The sequence below is a fragment of the Anopheles stephensi genome, chromosome 3 (genome assembly GCF_013141755.1).
Source record: "Anopheles stephensi strain Indian chromosome 3, UCI_ANSTEP_V1.0, whole genome shotgun sequence".
Lineage (NCBI taxonomy): Eukaryota > Metazoa > Arthropoda > Insecta > Diptera > Culicidae > Anopheles > Anopheles stephensi.
Window position 1 is genome coordinate 27,416,749 of NC_050203.1, and position 22,537 is coordinate 27,439,285.

At 44.7% G+C, this 22,537-nt stretch overlaps 3 protein-coding genes across 3 annotated transcripts in view; 2 read left to right on the forward strand and 1 right to left on the reverse strand.

The window, feature by feature from the left end:
• LOC118511531 overlaps nucleotides 1-22,537 on the reverse strand; it is an 88,792-nt gene that overhangs the window by 58,055 nt on the left and 8,200 nt on the right. The gene's annotated exons all lie outside the window — the stretch shown is intronic.
• LOC118511534 (nose resistant to fluoxetine protein 6-like) lies at nucleotides 3,822-9,600 on the forward strand. Its single transcript, XM_036054730.1, has 10 exons — nucleotides 3,822-4,058; nucleotides 4,130-4,428; nucleotides 7,178-7,340; nucleotides 7,426-7,742; nucleotides 7,819-7,991; nucleotides 8,098-8,266; nucleotides 8,338-8,531; nucleotides 8,603-8,747; nucleotides 8,820-9,149; nucleotides 9,207-9,600. Exons 1-10 carry the CDS (start codon nucleotides 3,956-3,958, stop codon nucleotides 9,444-9,446), a joined length of 2,133 nt encoding a protein of 710 aa, XP_035910623.1. The 5' UTR covers nucleotides 3,822-3,955; the 3' UTR covers nucleotides 9,447-9,600.
• On the forward strand, nucleotides 10,378-17,722 carry LOC118511533 (nose resistant to fluoxetine protein 6-like). The gene is made up of 11 exons (XM_036054729.1): nucleotides 10,378-10,559; nucleotides 10,694-11,007; nucleotides 11,412-11,574; nucleotides 11,679-11,810; nucleotides 11,889-12,073; nucleotides 12,175-12,347; nucleotides 12,528-12,696; nucleotides 15,575-15,768; nucleotides 16,077-16,221; nucleotides 16,301-16,630; nucleotides 16,789-17,722. The coding sequence occupies exons 1-11, from the start codon at nucleotides 10,466-10,468 to the stop codon at nucleotides 17,059-17,061; spliced, it is 2,172 nt and encodes a 723-aa protein (XP_035910622.1). The 5' UTR covers nucleotides 10,378-10,465; the 3' UTR covers nucleotides 17,062-17,722.

Below are 22,537 nucleotides of genomic sequence, written 5' to 3' on the forward strand. Positions count from 1 at the left end.
GTTTTTTATTTAAAGTAAAATTTTAATTTATTTTTTCCAAATATTTTGCTACTAAAACCTCAAAGTATGTTTGTCACAGACAGGAAAAAATACAACAAATAACATTTTCGTAGTTCTGAACAGATGATTTTTTTTATATAAAAAAAATACATTAGGTACGGTAATACAATACGAATAACTTAAAGCTCTTGTCTTCATTTAAGCTCTTTCTGCCATTAAACGGTTAGAAAGAACGGCAGAATCTCCAAAATACCAGTTTATCATTTTAGAGAACATTTCTCTAACAATCGAGTTCGATAATAGCTCCGTGAGCTTTGAGAGCCCATATCGAAAGGAGAAAAAAAATATTGATCTACTTTGCAGCAGTGCATCATCAAAATCAGCTGGAAAAAGTAAACATTTATTCATCCACCCATTATGACTGTGGGAGAGTTCGAACTCCAATTCCAGCAATGTTTGGCCCATCCATAACCTTAACCGTACATATCTATCCTTGACATTTTCTCGAAGACTTACGCCAACCAGCACACCGAAACTAACCTTGAACCTGTGTGTCAATTTCTTCCAATTATGCCACCCATCCGGGTGGTACACCTCGCCATCGAGTGCCGCATTGAATAACTGTCATTTCCCTTGATTAAACGGGCTGTCTCCCTCGGTCGGGAAGCAACAACAACGTGCCTTCCACGTTCCGTAATAGTGGGTGCTCCTCAAACAAAACGAAAGCGTATGAATGGGTACGAGTTGCATGTTCACTATCATAAAGGAGTGCAGCAGTAAGTTCGTCGACCGACCGGCACAGTAGTGCTGCAACCGGTTCGTCCACAATTTCCACCACCGGCGAAGATATTGAGCTAGTGTTTCTGACTGTTATGCCTGTCTTTCCCATCTGACTGAAAGATCTTTCGTCCGACTCGAACTCTCGTCCCAGCCGACCCAAAACAACAACAACCGCACTCTGTAATGAATGCAGCAGATGTGCAGCGCTTAAAAAGCTTCATGCACAAGGTGTGGTTTTACATTTCACAGATTAAAACACATCTTTTCCACTGTTGTGCGCACCGTCGTTGTGTTTACGTGTCGTGCCGCTGCACGAAAGCACAACAAAAGGGCTGTCACCGTGAAGAATAAAAGAGATTTGTCCTCGCGATGATGCGCGCGGCTACCATCATCATTCATCTAGTTTTCCCGGTCGGGGGGGAGCAAGAAAAAAAGCAGGCCAAGCACACACGTACCCATTGACACTCTCTTCGCGGTATCCATTTGTTCACCTGTGCAAAAACGAAATCTGTGCATAGAAATAAGAACAAACCACATCCCTTGATTTCTTCCTACCCTCGCACACGTGTTGTTCTGTAATGCAACGGTCGGAAAATTGTCATCCCGGTACGTGTGCTCTTGACGATTGTCTTCACCGACCGACCGACAGCGCAATAGAACGGTGCAGATGCAGTGGTGATACTTTGTTGGTGCGGATGCTTCTGTGGCGCTCGTAAATGATATTTGTGCATCCGTTTTCCCCGCTGGTTTGTCAGCAATTAAAAGTGTCAGTAGCGCACATGGGTGGTTCGGTGGGAGAGCGGTGTGATTTACATTCGAATTCAATCGCAACAATTTTGCAACACATGCTTCAGAAGATGGAGTTTTTCTACCCGGATGCATCACCTACTGGGGAAGGGGTTATGATGCGATTGCTACCGACAGCAATTAGTATTAGGTGGTTTGCTGCTCCCAGGACGTTCCGAGTAATAGGGAAAAAGCATGCACTCGTAATGATTTCGTATTTAGTTTCATAGGAAAGTTCGATTTGTTTTTCTATTTAACCATGTGAATATTTATCAGATACAGTCGAGCAGTTCTGGTGTGCCGATGGATGTGTTAATGATTTGTGGGATGAAAAAGGATAGCTTTGCTTTGTTTTCGGTTTAAAGCAAACGGAGTCTTATGCTCTAGCCACCTGTGAATGCTGAGTGATAGAAGTGTGGAAATTTAATTAAATCTTTTTATTGTGAATGGTAAACAGCAAGTTAAGGAGGATCATCTCCACAAGATATAGAGCTTGGCCATCAGTAAAGAGGTAGGGACGGTCTAGGGGCCAAGGATGCAACGACACCGATGTTCACACAGTATGCCCTGCTATCGACGAACCCAACCTGAACTGCTCTTTCGTAGCAAGAACTGAATATTCGGCAATGGCCTTAGCATGTCGTTAAACCATGAAGAATATTTTGTGGATATTAAACCCTCTATATTTTGGGGTGGCATGGTGGTAGATGCAATAGCGACACCGATCTTCTCATCTGGGCCGTTCCCCCACAGTGAGGACTGACTATCCAACTACACGGTATCAATAAGTCTAGTAAGTCAGAAATGGCAGGCATGTCCTAAGACGTCGTTAGGCCAAAAAAGCAGAAGAAGAAACCCTCAACAATTGCTACTGATGTTCCGTTGACTCCTTTAGTTCCGTAAGCTCTTCCTATTGACTTACTTTCTGCTCAATTTAATCTTTTAATCGTAATTTTGTCACTAAAGAAAGACTTGGTCCGCCCTTTATCGGTTCTTTATAAACTTTTTGTATACTCGAACTGTACTGGTTATTAGGAAGGGATTCGATGGTGTTCCCATGGTATGAAAAGCCTAGGCCACTACAACCATGACACCGGCCAAGACTAGTCCTGGTTCCAAACATTGTAAGACTTGACCTATATTCCAAGAATCATAGGCTCAATATGGATTTAATGCTCCTGGAACGCTTCAAGCAATGGAAGCCTGGTGGTTCCATTACGAACCATAAATTCTTCAAGAGAAAGGTCTTCAAGATAAAGTCAAATCGGAATAGCGTAATTATTTGTAAGTCCTAAACCACCATAATTAAGGTGTATTAACATCATGAGTTCAAAACAGACGACCTTCCAAGATATAAAGTAAGGTTGATTCCACAATCCAAGCAGATGAGTCTTCTTGAAGAGGCCTGAGGAAGACTGTGTTAGTTTCCCTTGTTGTCAAGCATAGGGGGCAAGTATGAGCCACTCAACCATTACCCTCTTAGTTAAGCTGTAGATCAACCGATCAAAGGTCTACAGCATGGAATTCTATGTTTGATCACAAACTTAATAATTTACGTCGCGGACTTCACATTGTATTTAAAAATAGAGATATTTGTTTTATACCCAGAGAATGACTGTGAGAATTTTGTTTAACTCTACCTAGACATAGATAGTTCCACACCGACATAGAAAAATGATCCGATGGGGACCCTCTATAAAAAGACCGAGGGCAATAAATCAAAAATCTATAATTAAGCCCTCAATAAATGAGACAACCATGAGACAAAATGTAACAATAACATCTCTGTGTATTAGGAAACATCTGTAAAGCTGTAATATTTAAAGATTTCTTTGTTTCTGTTGTTAACATTCATAGCAGTAGCCTTTTAACACATAGTATAAATGAGTTTGTAATTATAAATAATTCATGAACATTCCCTTCTGTGTTATCTATCCTCTTCGTGATTTTTAAAAACACGGAATGCAAATCTCCATTGCCAGCAGTCACATTACAACTAGCACCCGCCGCCTTGGTGAATACACACCACATTTCTGTATTAGTCAAAATTCCGAAAACCTGAATAGTTCCCCCAAAAAAAACTTCCAACAACTCTCACGCTTCCACACCCCACGTGCGACAGCCACGCTCGTGGGATCGTATCGCACGCTTGCAGCCGGTTTACATTGAATCGTGCTACGGGCAGAAGCAGTGCGATGAGATGTCATTCGCCCCGAAATTCCGCGCACACGAGTTATAGAATACGATCGCCGAAAATTTGCGTTCAGTTTAGATTTTGTTGCGGTCGCGCATGGACCTAAGTCCGTTACGCTTGCCGGGAGGATCGGGCTTTGTGGAAACAGTGGAATAAGGAAGCGCAGCGCCGTCACTATCAGTGCCAAGTGTCAGGATGTCGAACCGTTTGGGACGGTTGTGGTTGGGGCTGACGCTGGCAGGACTCTCATTTACCGTCGGTGTTGTGCAAGGCGACAATGATAGAAGTGGGCTAGAATGTACGAATGGTGTGGTAGCTTTGCGAAATCGGAAACTAGTTGATTAAAGTGTATGTTTTTTTCTGTTCCAGTGTCGCAGTACTGGCGAATGCCGCGTGTGTTCAAGTACGATGATTACGATATCTGTCTTAATGATGATCCCACCACACCGTCGGTGTACTGCGTGGTGAAGGCGGTCGTCCGACCCGACAACCACTCCGAGGTGTGGGGATTCATCGAGCAGATTTCGGCCCAGTGGAAGGTGCAGCTCAACCATGCCCATCTGGATCGTGGCATTTGTGTGCGCGATTGCGAAACGCGTCTGCGGCTGATGTCCGGCCGGGTGAACGATAGTGAGCTGCTGGTGCCCAAGTTCAAGACCGACTACCGGGTAAATAAAACAGTAACGCATTTCCATATTTCCGCCATTCAACTCATTCATTGGCTGATGATTAACGCAGCGGTAGTAAACGCTTGAGGTTTAAATCATTGCCAGAAGAGCCTTGGGAAGAGTAGGGGTTAGGGGGCGATTTAATCACTAAAGATCATCGGAAAGCTTTGGAGTTGTAAAACTGAACTTTGATAAGATATTGGAGAGATTTTCCAGAGATGTTTTCTATCCCAAAACAGTAGTTATAACTGTTACATTAACTCTAAAAGAGCTTTGGGTTAAGCGCGTTGCAACCACTGAAGTTCGCGGGAAAGCTTTGGACCTAAAGTATCATTTTTAAACTGAACTTTGATGCGGTCTTGTAGATATTTTTGAGAGTTATAGATCAAGCCACGACAAACAAGCAACAACAATCCCGGACAAACAAAACAATTCAAATACTGCGCCTCAAAATGAAATTCAACATGGCGAATCTTCTAACAAACCGCATTTAATCTGAGCCCATGATCGCGCCCATGTATTTATGTATGTGAAGAGTTTGTTCTGAACTTTGAGGTTAGTTTCCAAAACTTTTCCCACATCACCTTAATTTGCTGTTTTTTTTTATAACAATTCCCACCAACCAAAGTTTTATTCCACCCAAAACATGCACGGATGAGTTTGCTGGTCAGAAACTTCTCCAGCTCACACAGTGCTCGTGATGCGTAACGATGATAGTGAGGGTACGCGAAACGCGTATTGCCACAGAAATGCTCATAATTAATTAAGCAATCTGGCGCATTAGCGCACTTCGAATTACAGCTCACGATTGTCTCAATCGGTTGGGAATCAGTTCAAGGTTTCGTCTTCTGCCCAGGTATCTCCGTTAGGTAGGCCCATACACGTTCAAGGTTCGATAGGAATTGGGGGCAGAGGCAGTAGTCGCTCGATTCCAGTTTTTAACACTACTGTTGTCGCACCTGTTTGATCTGGAGCTTGGGAGCACACACAAAATCGTAACCTAGTGCAAAATAAATAACCCTCGATTGTACTAGGCTCAAACGCCACGGTTGAAACTAAAAGTTGATCCGCACCGAGCTGAAATTGTTTAACACGTTCCAGTTATCTCTACTCCAGTGACGCCCAAAGACTTGGACGAAGCGTCCCAAAACCTGTTTAGCATTATTTTTAATGCTATCGGTTCTCGACCGATCTTGGACTTTGGCGCGATACTTTTTCGCTTCAGCAACGTAATATTCTACACCGCCCCGGCTCGATAATACCGAACTTCAAAGTTCGAGGTTGAAAGGGAAATTAAGACAGAAACCTGCTTTTCGATCGCGTGTAGAAGGTTCGATAGAATTGATTCTGCATCATCCAGAATTCCGGTTCCGTCCTTACCCGGTACGGTTCTGCGATGCGCCGGTCAAAGCACCGCATTTACATAGAAGCAAACGTTCCAAATTCGTCGTTGCATATATTAAAGTAAGGCAACACACTCCGCGTGGGGCCTTAACATTGGAACGGTTGGACTGATCAAATTACGTCTAATTTATCTAGCAACGTTAACTGGCGAGGGGCCAGCGTTACAGGAGTCCTTCGAAAAGGACTAAAACTGAGGCTGGGTCACATCTCGTAACTCACACATAACGTGTCAAACCATGACATTGGCTTTTCGAGCGGGTCGCCGACCGTACATCATAGTGTCGCATGTGACCCCGTCGTCCGTAGCGCCGCCGTAAAGCTTTACACGTAGGCTGAATCTGTATGGGACGCCGATGATGCGTCGCAGATTGTATACTTCCGGTTTATTAAAATCATACTCATCCGTTGTCGAAGCCAGCAGTGTCCTTGGTCCATGCGCACCCATACGACAGAAAGTCGACTTGGTTAACATTTTGCTGCAGTTTAAACACAAAAAGCTACATTCCGCGTAGAAACAGCAGCTCCCGTAAAAGTGACCTTACTTTTGTGTCTCGTTTCACATCGATGTACCCCATAGATGAGGAATCGAGTTTGAGTAAATTCAGACGAGAGCAGAAATCATAAACGGAATGGAACACAGAAAAACGATTTGCTTCGGGAGTGTTTGAGTGTCGATCGAGAGACGGATCTCGAATAGCGATCGAATGCTATTTATAAATATGCTTAAATGGCTTGTAAAAATTACTCTATTCCATCGCGTATTGTCGTTAAAGGGTGCTAAAAGGAAGATATAGTGAGGCTATTATCAAATTCCCGGCGTTTCTTCAAAGTTTGGTCATAGACTAAATCTCCAAAGGATTAGTCATTGGAAGCAACAAACGATTCCTCTTGTTTTGACAAGATCTGGATCTCCTTCGGACTATAAGCATCCTACATCGGACTTTAAGGCGGATGCAGTAGAGTTCCCCAACATCGTTCTACCGACTCCTTATCCTCGTCGTCCAAATTGCCAGTCTTGAACCTGTTTCCTCTTTTAGCGCTACAACCCCTGAACGTCTTGGCTTGCCATTTCTGGCTTCCTTAACTTAGTCACGATCCAGAACTCACGATAGTGCTTTATTCACCGCTTAAGTTTGGCACAGCTTTCTTCACTTTGGCGAATAGAAGCAGAGAGTAAAAGACGCTAACAGAAATACATTCGAAAATATTTCCCAACAGTTCGAGTTTTAGCTGCTCGAATAAATTAAAACAAAGGCTCCAAACTTACTTGAATACCCAACATTATCTCATTTAAATTGTAAACATTCTGCAACGCATTAATTCCGCCTGTTTTTCGCATCTTAAGTATACCTTCAAACCAGGAACATTCCGAGATGTCGACGTGTATCGGCAAAACTATTCTCAGCTGCTGGAAAAATGCGTCAACCTGGAGCTAACGGAAGAGTTCGGCTTAAGCGCTCAGACGGAGATCGAGTACTGCGATAGTAACACCGTTGTCCATCCAACGGGTAAGAACGCAGCATGCCCGTTACCCATATTAAGCAGAAGTGATTTGCTAATTTGCCTATCTAATTTGTTCGCACCCACCCGCAGATTGGTTGGAAGTGACGTTCCTGGTCGTCGCACTAGCGATCGCCGGCATCGTGCTTGCCTCCAGCCTGTACGATTTCCGCTGCAAAACGACGCACGGACTCGAGCACTACAGGCACGATCTGCCCACGACGAAACAGATGTATCTGGTGTCCTTTTCGATTATCCGGAACTGGTACCGGATCACCTCGCGCGGTGACGATCAACTTAGCCACGATCTGCGCTACATTCACACGATCCGGATGATCGTGTTCATGGGTGTTACGCTGGGGCACGTGGTGTTCTACGCCCAGCCCAGAACGGCACTTACCATCGAAAATGTAAGCATCTTAAAGGGGAAAGTGTTTTATATTCTGGAGCACGTCATTGATGTATTTTCCTTGTTGCTATCTCCAGCGTTACAGTGACCTTTCGACGATGATCGTCATCAATGGGACTCAGATAGTGACAACGTTCTTTGCCATCAGTGCCATGCTGCTGGTCCTGTTCTTCATGCAGAAGGTAGACGAAACGAAGAAGAAGGTCGGCATCGTGGAGATATTCATCATTTCCGCTGCCCGTTACGTACGGTAAGATACGTCCACCGCGAACAACTTTCAGAACCAACGGTTTTGCACCCGTTATGTTCTGACCCTTTTAAAATTGCCGTTGGTCATAACACCCTACACGTCCCAGGTTAACGCCGGTTTACGCGTTCGTGATGCTCTTCGAGGCCACCTGGGTGGTGCGGTTCGGTGATGGACCACTGTGGCAGAAGGGCTTCGAGACGAGCCGATCGTACTGTCGCGCCAATTGGTGGGCCAATCTGCTCTACATCAACAACTACTACAAGCCTGACGAACCGGTAAGCATCCCGGTGCCGTGAGCTCAAAACGATAAAGTTTGACATTTTATTGTGCTTGTTACTTTGCGCAGTGCATGTTGCACACCTGGTACCTGGCAGCCGATTTCCATCTCTTTGTGTACGGGCTGGTGCTGTGTGCGCTGATTGCCCGATACCCGAAACTGCGGAACCTGCTGCTCGGAACGCTGATGGTGCTGAGCTACGCTGCAACGGCCGCCATTATCTACGTGAAGGAGTACGACGCCATTCCGATATTTGCACCCGAGTAAGACAAAGCAAATGGCGGAAGACGGTTCCCACGAACAAGACTTACGCATACGTGATCCTCTCTTGCAGACAAATTCGTTACTTCTTCTGGTACTGGGGCGTGTACAAGGATGCCTACGTACCGACGCACATGTATCTGGTCAACTATACCTCGGCGCTCGCGTTCGCCTTCTACTATCGGCATATGCTTAAGACGAGAACCAACTACCACTGGGTAAGCTAGCTGTTCGAGTGAGCTGCTCATGTAGAATCTGAATTACCTTACCTGTTTTACGAACCCCGACAGCTTATCAAGGTTTCCTGGTTGGTAAGCCTGCTAATGATTCCGGCACTGTTCGCGTTGGGCTACATCTTCTACAAAAACCAATTCGAGATGCCTTCCCTCTGGATGGCGTTGCTGTTCCCGTTCATACGGCTGCTGTACAGTGCGATCATATTTTTCGGTGGAGTTGGACTGTCGTTTAGATTCGTGAAGCTGATGACCCGACTGGCGGACATACCGTTCCATACGATCATCGGCAGGCTCACGTACAGTGCGTACTTGTGCCATCTGTGCCTGATTAAGATGTCGCTGTTTAGCACGCGAAGCTTCTTCCGTTACGCACTGATCGATATTGTAAGTGAGCTTGTTTGTCGCCTAGAAGTTTATCTAACCTCTTCCCCTATTCCTCAGGGTGCAATATGGGCAGCTTCAATGTTCCTATCCTATCTCGTCGCATGGGTCCTGTGTCTGGTGCTGGAGTCTCCCTTCGTAGCACTGCAGAGACAACTCTTCAAGCGTCATACACGACGGTCGGAGGATACGGAAAACTCCTCTAGCGGAGGCGAACCCGGAACGGACACGAGCTACTGTGAGCATCCGGATGAGAAGAGGAACTATCAGGCGAATGTGATTTTCAGTCAAAGGTTTTAGCGCGTACGGCTTAGAACTTTAACCAGAGGCCATCTTAGTGCTAGTGTAGTCTTTAAAAAAAAAAAACAAATGTCCCAAAATAGCTCCCAAACCTTAGATCGTACGTCGAGTTCCAATGAGTAGTTCGGTTCCAATAAAATGTATAAGAAACCAGCTTTGAAGTCTTCACCGTCTAACCGACCTTACCACGACTTCTGTCCACTAATTATGAAAGGAAAAACAGGTCAGTAATGCGTTGCTGCCTCTGCTTCTGCCGATATCACATTTCAGTTATTATTGTTTATAGCACTGCCGACCCCCAAAAAAAACCAGCTCATAAGTTCGTAAACCTTACTACACGCCGCCGTCGGCACACGACGAAATTCCGCAATGTCGCAACAATGGCGTTGTACTTGGGCGCATCCTCTCCATCCTTCGGTTCGACTTCAACTACACACCTGCCTTTGCGGGTAGGAGCTACCACACATATGACGCACTTCCCGCTTATCTGTCAGCCCCCCCACCCACCCCTGAAGGTGTTACCGGCGGTTCAAAACTCATTACCCAACTCCGATCGGGCGTCGTGTCTGGCCTCGCGCAACACACCAAAAAGTCATATAAAGCTACGTACGAGAGAGATGAAAAACGGTGGCTTACGATTGTGAAACGAGTCAATAAAACTTAAAAAACGTTGCGCTTTTCCTTTCACTGCGAAGTACAGGGCTTCAGTTCGGAAGACCTATCGGTGGGGGGGGGACCGGTGATAAAATCCGATCCAGCGCAGCCATTCTCTTTGGAGGGAGCTGCTTCTCACGCTCCCTCTCACACGGGTCTATCCTATATTTCTGTTTCGTTTTTTTCTCGCGCTTTGTTTTGCTGCCCTTGACGCAGGACACATCCAGCTGGTGACGTCACCAAGCATATCGTAGCGATCTAGTCAGGATCACCCCCGAAAACGAGCGATCCGCAGGTCGATATACTACCGGGCAAGTCATCGACCACCAGACACGGTGTGACTGTTATTCGGTAAAGACGTGATCATGAGGATGGTGGTCTCGATCAGGGAAGTGCTGGCTGTGTGCGGCGTCCTGTGCAGCCTCGTGTCCGGGGTGCACTGTGCAGAGCAATTCAACAGTAAGTGCATTGTCCGGGGGGCCCAAGTTCGCCCAAAAGTGATAGTAACGCTCAGTTTTCGCGTGTGATTTCCTACGGTTCCTGCCAAAAAGCGTGTGCCCGGTTCTGACCTACATTCTCTGCTCGGCTTACAGTGACCCAGTACAGGCTGATGCCGCGAGTGTTTCATTTCGATGACTACGACGAGTGTCTGCTGGATGACCCGTCCGTACCGGATGTGTACTGCATGGTGAAGGCAGTGGTGCAACCGAACACATCCTCCCCGGCCTGGAACGTGATTGCCGAGTTCTCCAGCAACTGGAAGCAACATCTTAACCACGCACATCTTGACCGAGGCCTTTGTCTGAGCGGGTGCATCCGGCTGTTGGCCGAGCTCGAGCGGCAGCAGAACGTCACCGAGCAGGAGTTAGGGGCGTTGGTGGTGCCGAAGTTTAAAATCGATTTCCCGGTAAATATCGCTCGTAAAGCGTGAACAGTGGTGACCGGTAATGAATCAATTGCTCAAAGCTGTGTTTCCAAGGACAGTTACATGCTCAGTGTGCACCGAACGGCAGGCACGTTTTGTAGATTACTTGCAAAGACGTTGGAAGCTCATTGCCTGGAACCAAAGGTTCGCGAATGATGTGAATAGTTGTGTGACAAGAACGGAGAGAACAAAAAAAGTTCTTCAAATGGTGCCTAGCTATTGTGGTTGTTAAAAACTAAACTTAATTAAAACATTTTAAAGAACATCTTGAACATCAGAATCACTCCAACAAGCTCCCGAGTGCAATGACATAAATATCCCGTACGCTGAGGTCACTTCCGATGCCATTTTCTTTTAATGTTTACCGTACATTTACGCCATTGCAGTACATCATCAAGAATGGCACGTTCCGGGATGTGGACACGTATCGTCGCAACTACTCGGAGCTATTCGCTAAGTGCATCAACTACGAGCTGCAGCAGAAGCACGGTTTGCGTGCCTATACGGAAATTGAATACTGCGACAGCAACCGGCAATCATATCCGATCGGTAAACGTTCATAACCTTTCGCGCGGCAGACATCGGTTGGGCTAATACCATTGGACACGTTTCTAAAGCGTCTTTTCTGTTTTCACTATCTCTCCTCATTGAAGACAATTTGGAAATCGCGTTCCTGGTCGTGTTGGGCGTGCTGCTGCTAACGGTGACACTCTCGAGCTGGTACGATCATCGCTGCAAGCAGGACCATGGATTGAGCCACTATCAGGCAGAGCTGCCGAGCAAAGGTATGGGCTCTCAGGAGGCGGAGAGCATTTCGAAGACTGTTATCTCTTATCTTTTTGTTCCTTCCGATATCATAACAGCGGCCATGGTGCTGGTGTCATTTTCCATCATACGCAACTGGTACCGTCTAACGTCCCGGAGCGATGACAGTCTCAGCCGCTCGATACGCTACATCCACGCGGTCCGATTTATGATTTTCATGATGATCAACATGGGCCACAACGTGCTTTACGCACAGCCCCGTACCGCGATGGTTATCGAACGGGTAAGATCGAATTTTAGCCTTACCTTCACACGCATATTTTCGTGAGCTGGCTTTTCATTGTTTTTGGAGGGGTTTTCCTTCGTGTTTTTTTTTAATTACAGAAATTCAGCGAAGTTGATTCGATGATTGTGGCGAACGGATCGCACGTCGTTACCACGTTCTTCGTGATAAGTGCGCTCATGTTGGTCCTGTCGCTGGTAAACAAGCTGGAACAGACAGGCCGAAAAATAGGATTCCTTGAAATCATTATGATTTCCATCGCACGCTACATTCGGTACGCACGATTTGTCAATTATGCGCCCCCATTGGGCGGCCATTTGCGGACAAAGCAAGTTCGCTTCAAATAGTTTTTTTTTTGCACTCAAACACACACACACACACACGCTAAGCAAATGATTTGTGCTTTCTTATTTTCCGTCTTCTCTATATTTTCGTAATTCATCATATCGATCAGCCTTACGCCGGTGTACGCGTTTATAATGTTTCTGGAAGCGACGTGGCTGGTACGCTATCTCGATGGTCCACTGTGGCGCAAAGGATTCGAAACGAGCCGCACCTACTGCCGGAAGCACTGGTGGGTCAATCTGCTGTACATTAACAATTACTATGCGACGGACGAACCGGTAAGTATTGATTTGTATTGATTAACCTCAATAACATTCCTATTGCATTTTGTTTCGGATCTCATTAGCCATTTTTATAGTTAAAATATTGTCCCTCATTAGTGGACTAATTTTCATTAAATCTGAAGGATATGAAAGATTAAGATTCAGATTTGGATCTCCGATTCGCAAGCAGGATTCAGAATCCCAGAGCTTCTTCTTCTTCTTCTTCTTTGGCCTAACTAACTCTGACTCATGCCTGCCATTTCTGGCTTACTAGACTTAATGATACTACGTAGTTGTGTAGTCAGTCCTTACTACGGGGGAATGGTCTGGATGGGATTTGAACCCCGGTCGTGCCATGCCAAGATTGGCGCCGTTGTAGCCTTTACCACCGGCCCCTTTCTTTCACAATTCCAGAGCTATGGAATGCTAATACTATACACATTTTAAAGGAGTAATGATGAAGAAACATGATCACGAGTCATCACAGAGATTTGAATCCTTGAAAAAAGAGACTCTTCTTCTTCTTGTCATAATGATCCCAAGTGTTACACACCTCACACGGCAGGACTCGATTTCAAATCCCATCCAGATTGCTTTACCCAATCAAGTCACAGAGTGCCAAAAAAGAAGAAGAAGGTCTTGACAGCCATTGTAAGCCATAACTAAAATTACTTCCAATCATATGATGGATATTTTGAATCACACAGTGGAATGTTTCAGCTGAATAGTGGGACATTATAATTCCATTGTATGGCAATCATACAGGGGAATTTTGCATTTAGTCAGGGGAAATTAGCAAACTCGAATGTGGAACTTTGCAATTCCTCTTCTTCCTTGGCACTACAATCTCGAGAGGTAATACCGCGGCCTGCCATTTCTGGCTCACTGTGACTTGCAACCATCTCGAATGAGATGGCAATATTCCACTATATAGTTGAATGACACATTCCACCTTCAGTTCAATTTCCATTCTGCTTTTACATGATGTTGAGATGATCCCACCAAGGCATCAGCATCGGTCCAAAAACATCCATGGGTTTAACGACCCATGTTAATGTGTAGCCGGGAAAGCACCATGCATGACTTTTATCAAAACTGAATCCATTTTTCATCTCCATCAATCACTATTCCTGTGCAAAAAAAAAAAAAATCGGTTACCCCCGAAAAGCAAGCAATTGTTTACACGGAAAAAATAAAATAACGTTCGACCTCCGCTCCCGGCATCAAGTCAAATTGTATCCGCGCGATTTCTATCATTCCGGTGCTTATCAAAAAGGCTGCTCGTCAAGTCACTTCTAACAAATATGCAAATTGTTGGCTGCAGCTCGGCACACGGTTTCATCCAATAAAGTCTCAAATTCTTCATCTACGCACGTCTCTGCTTTCACATACAAACATAGCTTTTTCTGCCGTGTCGAAAGCAATACGCACAAATTGATATCAATGGGATAAGGTTCCGGTAAGCCTTTTCTAAGGCATACGGCGGCATGATGGCATCATCTTGATGCTTGTTTTCTTCAAAAATGGAAGCAAAAAAAAAGTCAACGTTTCGTTGCGAAATGTGCTTACTCCACGGAAAAACTCGTCAAGATCGCGGATGAAAAAGAGAATGTTGTTTACTCTTTGGTGATTTGACACACACTGAAATGTGATGTCTAATGATGATGGTTTAGAATGACGATAATCAGAGAACGGCTCGATGTGATACACTGCGAGTAAGAAGTCCTTACTTAGTTACCTTTAAAACTGAGTTCGTAAACTTTTAAGAAATATACGTGGATGGGGGTCAAACATCGGCGAGTAGTTAGAACTTGGCCTTCTTTACCTCCAAGGTCATGCCGGTGTAGGTCACGTAGCCAAGTAATCGATGCTTGCTACGAGGGAAGCGTGCGGATAGGATTTGTACCACAGTTTCGCCGTATGAAGGTCGTCTCTTTTACGCCCAAAGTCATTACTTCGACGTCCTTAAAACTAAACTAGTTGACTTTAAAGAACTATATGATACAAACATTAATAGTCAATCCTTGGTACGGGTTGGATGTAGTCAAATTGATCCATTATCCTTAGGGACAAGGACAAATTATTGTGTGGTACCTACAATCTTCCAGCATTCCTGGCTGGTTGGACTTAACTTATCCGTCGACGGGATAGTCACAAGTCTTAAGGTCGGAAGTACAGAGTCTGGATTTCCTGCCATGTAAAAGACTGACGCCACTAACACTGGTCCACTGAGCCCTCGCTTAAGTATGAAGTTTGAATAATGTCCACTTCGAATAGGACATCGTTTTTCAACGTAGGAAAAACTGGACGATGTTTATTCAATAACTTCTTCTTCTTTCTTGGTACTATAACCTCGAGAGGTCTCGGCCCGTTGTTTCTGTTGTGGATCATAGCAACCTCAGGAGTTAGGAATCTAGTAGGCGTTGCTTGTATAGTTATGTAGATGGTTGTATAGATGAATAAAATTAGTCATTTGTTCTTTTTCACTCGAAAGAGGAAGTACCTTCCAACAGTTTCTAGTTTCCTATGACTTGATATAACCCATGGCTGGATTGTCCGTCCTGCGTACGGGGAGGCGATCTGGATGGGGTTTGAAATCCGGTCCTGCCGTGTGAAGACTTGCGCCGCTATCGCCCTTGTCTCTGCATCCAATAACACCAATTATTTTATCGCTGTTACCAAATATTACATATTACAACAAGCAACGCTGACGACTATTATCATAAAACGCTAGTGTATCTCCACACTGCCATTCAAATTTCCACCAACAGCACCAAACCAGTGGCAAGAAAAAGTTGATTAGATCACGTTTCGCGTTCGCAAAGCAGCTCTCGAATCTTCACGATCGGTAACGAAATTCTACACTAATGTTCCCGTGTTTTTGCTTCAACAGTGCATGCAACACACCTGGTACCTGGCAGCCGATTTCCACATGTTCGTGTACGGGCTGGTGGTGTGTGCCGTGGTCCTCCGCTTCCCAAAGTACCGGACGTACATACTTTCCTTCCTGCTGCTGGTCTGCACAATGATTGCCGCCATCGTTGTTTACGTGAACGAGTACGAAGCCGTGACAGTGTTACCACCGGAGTAAGTTTTTTTTTTCTTTCGGTTAAATTAAACGGTTGCTTTTAATTATACTCATCCCATCGCAGAACGTCCGTGCAGTAGAGTATATAGCATTTAAACCCGTTCTAGCACTAAAATTATTTTAATTATGCAAGAAAGGATAATACAACACTTGCGCTTGGTTGCGTGCAGAAGGAAATAGACTTTTCTCCTGTTCTTCAGTTAGCAGGTGCTATTATCCTGTAGCATTAAGCTGCTTGGCCAACCCTGTAATGCTCCCGTGCACAACCGTATGTAACACTTTAGCATTCATCTTCACATTTTCCCAGACCGCTCAGATTTTTCTTCTGGTACTGGGACATGTACCACGGAACGTACCTACCGACGCACATGTACCTGATCAATTACACTGCCGCCATTATGGGCTCGTTCTACATGCTCTATCTGCAGCGCAAGAACTTCAAAACGCCAAAGGTACGCCAAGGCAGACGCGCGTTGGACGTGTACGTGTATGTTTAATGCCATTGTGTCACCGTGACTCCCTTCCCGACAGATGTTTTCATTTCTGTGGCTGCTCGGAATGTTAGCGATGCCAGGCTCGTTCGCTGCCGGGTACTTCATCTACAGCAACCTGTTCGAAACACCGTCCGTGTGGATGGCGCTGGTCTTCCCGCTCGGCCGCATACTCTACACCGCCCTCATGTTCCTGCTGACGGTCGGGTTTATCTTCCGCGCGAGCAAACCCATCCTGAGATTGCTCAACATCCACCTGTTCGGCATTCTTGGGCGTCTTACGTACTGTGCGTACCTGTGCCACTTTTTCATCACGCGCGCAGTATCGTTCGGCACGAGACGGTTGGCGAATCTGGGCGTATTTGAGATGGTAAGTAATACGAGCACGGTTACCGAAACCCTTCCTTCATCGTCCCCTTTGTCCCGGGAAAACGGTGTGGAATTTGCCACCCGCATCAAGCGTCGTGTTGCGTACGTTATGACGATTTCTTTTCGTTTCTTTTTTCGTCTGTTCACCACCCACCACAGAACGCCTCCAGCTGGTCGACGCTGCTAATGTCGTACGTATTCGGTTGGCTGCTCTGCCTGATGCTTGAGTCACCGTTCATTGCTCTGCAGAAGATTCTGTTCGAAAGCTTGCACGGCAAACGACAGCCGAACGCGGCAAGCAATCGGCAGCTGCAGCCGGACAACCTTCCAGCGCCGGCAACCTTTCTGGGCTCGCTGAACACGCTCCAAGGAAAGTTGCCGGTAAATGAGGTGGAATCGTACACAAATTCTACCGAACAGCAGCGACTTTAGTGCGCTGTTACTACGCGTGGTGGCACTCGGGTAGGTTGGGACATCCGCTCTTAAGGTGTAACCAATGCGTGAGTGATACGTCTTGGCGATATTCTGAGTACTCACAATCCAAGCACTAGTCCAGAAAACCTTTGAAAATTTTAAAATACTGACTGGAAAAACATTGAATTTAAACTAGAAAAACCGTGCAAGCCTAACATGGGGTGTGCGCTTTGAAAGTGAAAGTATACTTCTTGAAGAGTTAGCACTCAGAACATCGCCAACTGTCAGAGTTACTAACTTGCAAAGCAGCCTTACTTATCACTCCCTAAATTAGCAGACCTACATGACCTACTGGACATACCAAAACAGGGTGAAGAAAATCTATGGTTAAGCTATAAAATGTTAATGTTTGTAAAAGAGTGTGCGTACTGCTTGAAACTAATTCAATTATATTAATACATCGAAATGAATAATTGTAAAGAAAATAAAGCGTTGGAAAATCGTTATGGAGTTTTCAAGAGGAACTTTTTGCGATTGAACCATGCAACTTAGGATTGGCAAATTCTGTTCAAGATGAAGTGCTACATCTAGTGGAAGAATAGACATGAACCTGTAGCATTTGCCTGATACAATCTACTGTACAATCTTGACTGAACCATTTTTTTGTATAAACTTGTGAAATACATTTGATGCTTTAGCAATGGATGTATAGGCCTATATAAATCCTCAAATACCTGACAAGATTATTTCATAGCTTAATAAAAGTTGAAAAACGCGAAGGATTCCTCTGTCGTTGACCGAGATTTTCAACACAGCCCATAAAAGTTCGAATGTGGAACGTTTTGCAGATTGATGGAAGTAGAATCGGGTAAGGAATTTCTGTGCTCAAACACTTCAAATACATGATGCTTTAGCAATGGTTGATTTTGTCTGATTTGACTGTACTAAATTGATTTTTCTATACTAAATCCATATTTGATTTGACTGTACTAAATCCATACTATGTAATCTCGAAAACCCCGTATTCTACCTTCACAGGATTTCTCAGGCCAATCCAACATGTTATCACTATTTTAACAGGTTAACGCACGCCAAGACCGTCGATCGAATCCCATGCAAACCGCCTCCCGAAACGCATGACTGTGGCTATCCTTCTTCTCCTTCTTCCTAGGCACTACAGCCTCGAGAGGTCTAGGCCTGCTATTTCTGGCTTTCTGTGACTTTATATTACCCGTAGTAAAATAGTCAGCCATACGTACGGGGAGACGGTCCGGATGGGATTTCACCTCCGGTTTTGCTGTGTGAAGACCGGCTCCTTTATCACCACCGCCCCAACTATCCAGCTACGGGAAAAAATGAAGTCGAAAAAAAAAATGGCAGGCCGAGACCTTTCGAGATTGTGGTGCCAAAGAAGATAAAAATGATGGAATCATGGAATAGAAAAGGCAATAAACTATCTCATAAAAATCTAACCGACTTATCTTTCAAAGTTAATTGAAATTTGATAATAAAAATCATATCGAATCATCGAAGGGTTAACGAGGTTGAATTGCATATACGATGTCGGATTATTATTTTATGCCGTTGACACATTGATTTACAATGTAGAACTGACCTGAGAAACCCTGTAATGATGGACATAATTATACATAATGAACGTAACAATTTTTAAACCATGGGAAACGGCATGTATTGTTTAATGTAACATATTTTTATTCATCTATAAAAATAAGTCCACCAGTCTACGGTAACATCTCCTCGCAGATAAAAATAACTTAAAGCAGCAAACTATAAATTATAATTACCGTTTGCCTGCCCGCCATGACGTCAAAACAATTTCAATTAAAAGCAAATGCAAGCGCCACTCCTTGTGTCGCTTTGAATCGTTTCAATTCACTTATAAACCTGGTAAGGTCCGGATCCCCATAATCAGAGCCCCTTCAAACCGGTGCAACAGCGTTGTGCGTCGTCTTCATTAAAACTCGTTAATTATGGTTTCCAATATTCGCCGTCGCCGTCGCAGAGCTGCCATTTGCTCGTCTTTGGACCTGACACACCTCTTCTGTCTGTGCAAATTTTGCACTCCACACTATGGATTGCCTAATCGAAGAGGAAACAACGCGTGCTGCTTCCTTCATTTTCTTCCCCGACCACCGTGCTGGTGTATGCAGAGCAAACAGGGGCCTGCAACCATCGGTGCGGGCGCACACACAAAGTGGACCTGGGTCTGCTGGCCGTAAATAAAGCAAATCGTCCTCGGCAGGAAATCGCAACCTCACACCGCAATGCAGGCTTTCGGTCGAAACACAATGAAGGTCGCACCGAACCATTTTGAATTCGCTGCAAGCCCGTTCTGTTACTGATCGAGGCACGTTGCAACGACTTAGGTAATGGTTGCGATTTGACGACAGTGAGAGCGTAGGCATCTGGGTGTCTGTTCCGCCCACCATTTGCCTAACCCAGCACCACCACAGGATGGGAGTCCGAAATAAAAACGGAAGTACGGATTCCCCAGCGAGGAGCTGTTAGGGTTTGTTCACGATTTAAATGAATTCATGGCGGTCCACACTCCTCCTCCATCATGGTGGTCCTTTCGTGCTGGCTGGATGATATATCCTTAAAGATTCGTTTTTTCCTGATGGCCCGTTGAGATTTTTAAGCTTCCTTTAGCAGCAAACGCAGAATAATGTCGGCCTATGGTTTATTCATTTTTATACCCTGGCGGTGCTGCCGTGGAGTTCGCGACTCCCGTGTTAACAGTGTCTTGTACGCTACCGACTGCCAAACGACCGAAAAGCAACGTCCGTAGCAATAATAACACGCGGCAGTCACGCTACACCATGCAACCTTGGTACCGAAATGGATTCACGCACGAATCCGCCAAAAACCCCCAGCCGACATCAATTGATACTCATCATTTCTCTTCTCACCCTTAGCCCGGCCAACCGTGCCCAGGATATAGATACACGAGCAGCCCGCCCAGGCTATACCGAAAGCTCCACCGGCGCACCGAACAATCCTTGACTTTCGATCGGAAAATCGTGCCGAAGGGATTTTTCCCGGAAACGAGCCTTCATTATTCGTACAACGAATTGACGCTACTTGCCGTGGCCCCGCTACACTCTGGAGGGTAGCGTAGTAAACAGCTGGAGCGTTTGAGCAGGGATGGAGGGGGGGGGGCAGATGGGTAAAGGTAGGGAATTGCGCGAAAAACGAGAGCCATTTGCCAAAAGTCATGAAAAGTAAATCTTCGTTTTGTTTTGCTTAACGAACCTGCAAAAATGATAAGCGTAGTTACAGCCAGCGTTCCGCGTTGCTTTACACAGTAAGCGCACCAACCGGGGCCAGCATTTTTATGGTTCGTTTTTATTTTTGCCCCTCCTTGCACTCCTGCAAAGCGGGAATGAATATGATTCGCTGATGGTGAAGTGATTCTTATCGTGTTTTCGTGGGGCTCTTCTTGCATGCAAAGCCTTTGCTGTGTTGGTAATGATTCACCTACGCAAGAACTGGCGGTTGGAGGGGGGTTGAATTAAGGGGGACACGTCGCGAGACATCGGCGGCATTGCAACATTGATGATGATTGGGGTTGGGATGATTCATAGGAACTCTTTAAGTGAAGCATGTGTGTCTTTGTTACGGGAGAAAAAAAAAGACAAACGTTAGACATCCCTGCGTGTTTACCGTCTCCTTCTGGATGTGTCTAACGCGTTGAGTCATTGTGGGAAGCTTTCAAACAATAAACATCGGTAAATAATATCCACGCCTATTGTCAAACTCGAGCGTTAGAGAAATGTTTTCTAAAACGACACACGTCCTCGCGAGAGTTTTTTTTTTCGTATGAATGGCTTTATATGATTAAATTTCCTGTTTAGAGCTTATAATACCGTAAATATTCTAAAAGACCCATGAATCGTGGGTTCTCTACCGTAGTTGATGAACTGTATGGAATAAATGGTGCGTACTAGCTATGACACTTCATCGTAGTTTTCTAGCAGAATGTGGCATGTTAGCCTAAGATTCTTAAATGGAATCTAAATAGATAGCAAAATAACCAACTACGCTTCAATAAACTCTCGTGTGGATAAGGTCTTTAGCAGCGCATAGTCAAACAAAACTCGTTGTGAGCTTTTACCAAAAGGAGAAAAAGCCTACCGCCAGGCCAAAACTACAGAAAATGTTGCCGTTTTTATAAAAAAAATTGTTGAAACGAAAGTAACAATTCCAAAAGGAGCCCTTATAAAAACAGGTGTAAACAATAACAAAGCAGCTAGAATACAGCGCGTCTATTGTGGAGCTTTGCAAGCATATAATAGAATTGTGCACACAGTTAATGGAAATTGGAAAATGCGTCAGTAGAATTTTGTAACCAGTTGTGGGATAAAGAAGCGGAAACAACAATCCCGTTTACCCTGTAGAAACCCGTTAAAATTTTAATTATGCAGCAAGGAGATCAAAACAAACGATCTAACGACATTTATCAATTTTATAGTTGAGCAGGATTAAACCAAGGGCTGGGCTGAAAATTTGCAACTGATTTCCAAGTCCCATAAAAGGCTAGAAAAATTAAACTGACCCTGTATTTTCTCTGCTTTTTCCTTCTTGTCTCTGTATGCAACATTACATTATACGACTGCGAATTAACGCAACGAGCTTGCAATATTCGGCTAATCGACAGTTACGATAGAATTTCTTCGTTCTTTTGATGACTTTGATATTACCGGTAGCTTTTATTAATACCTTATCAGAGGTGGTCCGTTGTCAAAGAGCAATCGTAACTGATTTTTCGCACAAAAGAACCCAGAGTATCGTTTTCCGTCCTGGCCATTCTCCCGTTGCGAGGACTGACTATCTGGACTATCTGGATACGTATTATAAATAAGTGTAGTAAGCTATCATGTATTCGGCTACAGGTCGTTAAGCTAACAAAGTGGAAGTACTTCAAAAAAATGACTCCGCCTGACTTCATCCTCAAACTCAACCTCCATTGCACTGTGCGCAGTTGGATGTGTAAATTGCAGCCACATAAACGAACTTTTTCTGTATCGTTCATTTATAGTGGCTTTGGATCTCTGAGACCTCATTTGCCTCATTTTGACATAAACGAACGCAAATACCAAAGTGTTAGTCTTTTAGAATCTAACCTTGAAGAACGTCCTCTTGCACATCTGCCAGATCATCTGGTCACAAATCGTCGGATCATCTCTAGCACAAAGTCACAAAACTGGTATCTCTTCCATATGATTTGTCGAAGGGTTGTGAGGAATTATCCCGAACGAGAATGACAATATGTAAGCATGATTCACTTTAAAACTCGCGACAATATGTAAGCATGATTCACTTTAAACTCTTACAGACCTAATGGCAGTTGCAATAGCTTTTCTTCATTCTTCTTCTTCTTCCTTGTCACTACAACCTCGAGATGTCTCGGCCTGCCATTTCTGGCTTTCTGTGGCTTAATTTTTCCCTTAATTTTTTTAGTAAAGTAGTCAGC